This window comes from Talpa europaea (assembly GCF_964194135.1).
Source record: "Talpa europaea genome assembly, chromosome: 2".
Lineage (NCBI taxonomy): Eukaryota > Metazoa > Chordata > Mammalia > Eulipotyphla > Talpidae > Talpa > Talpa europaea.
Window position 1 is genome coordinate 134,313,946 of NC_140068.1, and position 5,719 is coordinate 134,319,664.

A 5,719-nucleotide genomic window follows, 5' to 3' on the forward strand; every position below is an offset into this window, starting at 1 on the left:
CTGATTATCCATTGGAAGACTTAATCAAGCAAATACACTTAAGATATTGGGTTTTCTCATGTCAGAGTTACAAACATGAAAAAGAGAAAGGCCAAAATTATTCCTGTAGTGTGTGAATTCAAACTGAAATTGACAACATGGGGGCCTCCCTGGTGGTACAAGGGGTTAAGATGCAACCTATGAAGCTGTCCGCAGCAACTGCAGCAGGACAGAATAAAGCAGGATTTTTTTTTAAATATACAAACTACACAAAATATGGGGCCCCCTTTGTGGTGCAGGGGTTAAAGAGAGTGCTATCAAGCTATTGGCAGCCACTGCAGCACGAGTTTGATCCCTGTCGAGGGAGCAACCCACATGGCGCAGCAGACCTCTCCTGTCTCACTTGCTGCTTCCCTCCGCAGTGTATTTCAGTAGATCTGCCTGTTCTACTCCCCACTCTGGTGAATCCTCCCCCCCACACACATCTGGTCTGCACCCCAGTTCTTCTATATAAATAAATAAATAAATAAATCTTAAATAAGATTTATTTATTATAAATAAATCTTTAAAAATATAAACAAACTACACAAAATATGTGGGAAACAACCGGTAAATTTGACACAAAAATTTAAAACTACATCAAAAGATAACAGAAACAAGTGGAAATGACAAACAAAAGTCTGACAGAAGATATTTGCAATGACCAAGGATCTATATCCAGAACATACAAATATTCTACATATCCAGAATAAATATTCTACAAATAAAGAAGAAAAAAATCCAACAATCAAACAGAAAAATTGATGAGGCTTCTACACTGGCAATTCACAGATGAGGACTCTGGAATGGCCAATAAACAAATCACAAAAATTCAAGTAGCCTAGTCTCTCGACTTTGAGTAGGTCTCTAATTCTACTTTTTCCCCCAAAGATTTATTTATTTATGCATACAAGGGCTGGGGTATAGGCCAGCGGTGAGGGGGGTGAGAGGATTCACCAGAGATGGAGTGGGGAACAGAACAGGCAGACCGACTGAAAGACACTGCTGAAGGGAGCAGCAGGAAGACAGGAGAGGTCTGCTGTGCCACATGGGTTGCTCCCTAGCTGGGGATCGAACTCATGCTGCAGTGGCTGTGGACAGCCTCATAGATTGCCTCTTAACCCCTTGTGCCACCAGGGAGGCCCTGATTCTACTCTTATTGCGGTTCTTCATTTGTAAACAGAGATTATACAAATTTGTCTATTGTTCTGGATTAAATTGTGTCCCCCCCAGAAAAAAGGTATGTTAAGTGCCCTAAACCCCAATAAGTGATAATGTGATCTTATTTGGTGGTGGGGTAATCAAGATAAACAAAGGTAATTAATAAAGTGGGTCATTAGGATGGGCCCTAATGCAATATGACTGATGTCCTTATAAAAATGGGAAATTTGAAAAGCCTGAGAGAGACACAAAGGAGAAGACCATGTGACCATGAAGGCAGGGAACGGGGTGATGCATTGACAGGTCAGGGGACACAACAATTGCCAGCAAACCAGCAGAAGGCAGAAGGGGAGCGTTTTCCTCAGTCTTAAAAACGTAATAATCCCGACCACACCTTGATCTGAACCTTCAGAACTGTGAATCAATAAATACATTTCAGTTGCTACGTCATTCAGCTTGTGGCATTTTCTAATGGCAGGGCCAAGAAAGGAACTGTTATTATGAGGACTGAATTAAACAATATGTGGAAGCACCTACCCAGCACTTTGCGGAGAACACAGTGGCCACTCCATAAATGCTGGCGTCTGTGTTATGCCTCATCTTCCCCCCGCCCCCGACCCCGCCCCGTGAGAGCGGGAGTTCTTCCTGGGGGGTGTGAGTGAATAACCCTTAAGGCCCTAGCATGGGACAGCTGACAGGGACTGCAGCCTGCTGTTCACATCTACTCATAGCCCAGGAGAGGACACTGCAGGCTAAAGACACACACGAGCTGCATTGGAAACAGCGTGAAGAACCAGGCGCTGTGGGGCGCGGGCTCCGTGGCCTCAAGATGGCGAGGTGCTAACTGGGTTCACGAGAGGACACGAGTGGCTCGTTGGGATAATCCTGCCGTCGGAGGTAACGTCAATAAGCCTGAAGCTAACTGGTTTCCCGTGCTGCACGGGGACGTCTAAATCCTGAAACCCGGGGCGGAGACGCCCCTTTATCCACCAGGTAAGAAACTTCCAGTATCAGTCAAAGATGCCTCAAGGCGCACGCGCCGGCTGGGTCGTCGCCTGGCAACAGGCCGGAAACGGAAGTCGTGTGCGGGGACCATTGCTTGTGCGCCTGCGCCGGAGGCGTTCGGGCGTCCCTCCGGTCTCTGTAGTAACCGCTGGGCGTTGGCCATTCGGCGGGCTGTGAAAGCGCAGTTCATGGCGCCAGTGTCCAGGCCCCGTTATCCCGACGACACCCCGGGCTCTTGGAGACGCCAACACAGCTCGTCGAGGAGCCCGCCGTTCCCGCAGACCAGACGCTCCCCTTGGGACGGCCGTTCCCGCCCTCACTCCTGCGGCCGCGAGGGCCTCAGGCCGCAGTGGGGTGGGTCGGGCCCCGGCGCCTCTTACCCACTGAGCGGCTCGGGGTCTCGAGAGCGGCAGCCTGGACTCCGCAACTCTGCTTTCTCGTCCCCATCGTTCTACTATGGCGGATACCGCTACCATCACCACCACCATTATGCGGGCGACCGCCACTGGGCGGAAGACCGCGAGAAGGAGACGCAGGAGAGCTTTAGGCAGCGGAGGCTGAAAGAAAGAGAAAGAATTGGGGAGTTGGGGGCTCCTGAGGTGTGGGGGCTGTCTCCAAAGTTTCCTGAGCCGGACTCTGATGAACACACCCCAGTTGAGGATGAAGAGGCAAAGACTCAAAAGAGCAGCAGTTCAGATTCCAGCTCGGAAGGGAAAAGGAAAAAGAAGACGAGTCGTTCAAAAAACAAGAAAAAAAGAAAGAGAAAGTCCAAAAGAAAGCATAGGAAATACTCGGATAATAGTGACAGTACTTCAGACTCTGACACTGACTCTAGCTCCAGTAATGATAAAAAGAGAGCCAAAAAAGCCAAGAAGAAAGAGAAGAAAAGGAAACACAGAGCCAAAAAACCCAAGAAAAAGAAGAGTAAGAAAACAAGAAAAGAATCCAGTGACTCGAGCAATAAGGATTCAGACGGGGAGTTGCCAGAAGATAACTGGATTAAGCAGCCTAAGATTGCAGATGCCACGGATCTTATAGGTCCAGAAGCGCCTGTGACACACACCTCCCAAGATGAGAAACCTTTGAACTATGGCCATGCTCTGCTCCCAGGAGAAGGTGCAGCTATGGCTGAGTATGTCAAAGCCGGGAAGCGTATCCCACGCCGAGGGGAGATCGGGCTCACGAGTGAAGAGATTGCTTCATTTGAATGTTCAGGTTATGTTATGAGTGGTAGCAGGCATCGCAGAATGGAGGCTGTTCGACTGCGTAAAGAGAACCAGATCTACAGTGCTGATGAGAAGAGAGCCCTTGCATCCTTTAACCAAGAAGAACGACGGAAGAGAGAGAATAAGATCCTAGCCAGTTTCCGAGAGATGGTATACAGAAAGACAAAAGGGAAAGATGACAAATAAGCGTTTTCATATTACAGCCTGCCTTTAAACAATTTTTCTATCCCCAAAATAGTATTTAAAAGGCTGTGTGGTCTGTTGTACCTACTTATGTTAATAATAAGTCCCTCAAGAAAAAATTGCATTTTGAGATCTCTTTAGAAAGCTTTTTGGTTATTTTTAACTAAAAGTATATGCACATGGTTTTCAGAACTATCTATGGGAGAATCAGTAATCTTTTAACACAGTCTCTGCTTCTTCTCTCCCAAGAAATCTCTTGTTGCTGTCTTCTATATCCATCATAAGTTTTTAGTATATTGCAGGATAATGATAGGCGCTGTCATCCCCAAGTGTTTTTTGTTTTGTTTTGTTTTTAATTCCTCTTGCCCTGACTCTTCTCTTTGGCCTTATGAAGCCATTCATTTGCCTCAGGGAGGACTCAAGAACTTCAGAAAGAGCAAAGGATTTAACTGAATATATGCTTCTGGAATTAACCTGAGGAGTAAAGACGGTTTAGCGGATATAACTAAGAAGTCCAGCAGGCGGACAGGTTTGCTGCCCAGCTTTAATAGGACTATGGCTTCTTTTTCACCTTCAGCTTCCTCTTCAGGCTGGTTTCCCTTAAATAACAAGAGGGCTGCCAAAGCTCCTGAGTTAGATTTTATATTTCCTGGTCCACTGCTGAAAAGAGAAAGAACATTACTGTCTTCAGAGTCCAGATAATCCTGAGAGTCTGCCTAATTTGGATTAGTTCTGGTCACATGGCTACCCACAGTATGCTGTTGCCAGGGAAACAATCACTTAGACCAAACCTGGTCTGTTTATGGTCTACATGGGGAAGGAGAGGATACCTGAATGAAAAGCAGGGTAATGTCATTACCAACAAATGCTATGACAGTTTGGAATAATTTTTTAAAAGCAGTAAAGTATGTGTGCCAGAAGCCAAACATTGAAAAAAGGTTTGGCCTTGACTATTAGAGGTCAAGTACCTGATTGAAGGGAATATGGGGTTTCTCCATAGAAATAGGAAAAGGTGGAGATCTGGGGTGCGGGGTGCCACAATAGACTAGGAGGAGAAATGAAAAGGTAGAGGGGGAGACAGTTGGCAGAGCTCTGGAGAAAGATCATATTAGGAGGAGACATATGGTCAAGAGAGTTAGCATTGAGACTGGCTAATCCTATTCATGATCTGTTGTCACTGGGTGACAGCTGCCTGAACCCTGAGACTTCATAACAATAAACAATCTCATTTGGGTAAGCCCCTTTGCAAAGCTCAAGATCCTGGTAAGCCCCACAGAGCCAAAGGTGAGGGGGTGGGATTCTAAAATCTGGCAGGGCAGTGTTATGTAAAAGGGGGCTTCACCTCAACATGAGGCTTAATAGCCCAATACATTGGACCACACTAGCTTGAGATTTTCAACAAAGGTTGGAAACTGGTGGAAGCCACCTTGTTACAAATACCTTATCCATGTTTAGAAACAATACCACACAGTACACAAATATCTATACCTTGCTTTTTCACTTAACAATACATCTTGGAGGTGTTTTTTATCAGTACATATGAAAGTACCTTGTTCTTTCAAGTGATCTCACATAGTTCTAGTGTGTGGAAGTACCATATTTTATTGAATATTTAAGATGTTTATTTATTTTGTTATTACACAATACTGTAGTGAAAAACCTGTGTATTATCTATATCATATGTAGAAATACTATTACTGGGTCAAAAAGGATCCTTTGGAACATGTAAAAATGGTTACCTGGTAGTGGAATTATTGGATCAAAGGGAAAAAATTTTCTAGGTAGTTTCTTGGTGCTAAGTATAGAGTTCTATATTAGGGGGAAGCCAAGGAGCAAGTTAGATTTGATATCTGTCATCGGATATTTTACTTTCTAAGGAGACACAGACTTTAAAAAGTTAACAGATACATATATAATTTACTAACATGCTGGGAAGGAAATAAGAGGCTGGAGACAGTAATGGGGGATGTTTTTGATAGAGTGGTGAGGGCAAGTCTAAGAATGTCATATTTAAACTATGCCCCCCGACATTTTAACGATATTGCAACATTGCCTTCCAAATCAGATGTACCAGTTTCCATGCCCTCTTATATCACCACCAGTATTGTACTTCTAAACCTTTTGAT

General features: G+C 44.9%; 1 protein-coding gene across 1 annotated transcript; it reads left to right on the forward strand.

Moving 5' to 3' along the window:
- Positions 1-2,361: 2,361 nt before the first annotated feature.
- NKAPL (NFKB activating protein like) lies at positions 2,362-3,678 on the forward strand. The gene has a single exon (XM_084228484.1). The coding sequence runs from the start codon at positions 2,373-2,375 to the stop codon at positions 3,594-3,596; it is 1,224 nt and encodes a 407-aa protein (XP_084084610.1). The 5' UTR covers positions 2,362-2,372; the 3' UTR covers positions 3,597-3,678.
- The last annotated feature ends 2,041 nt before the right edge of the window (positions 3,679-5,719 follow it).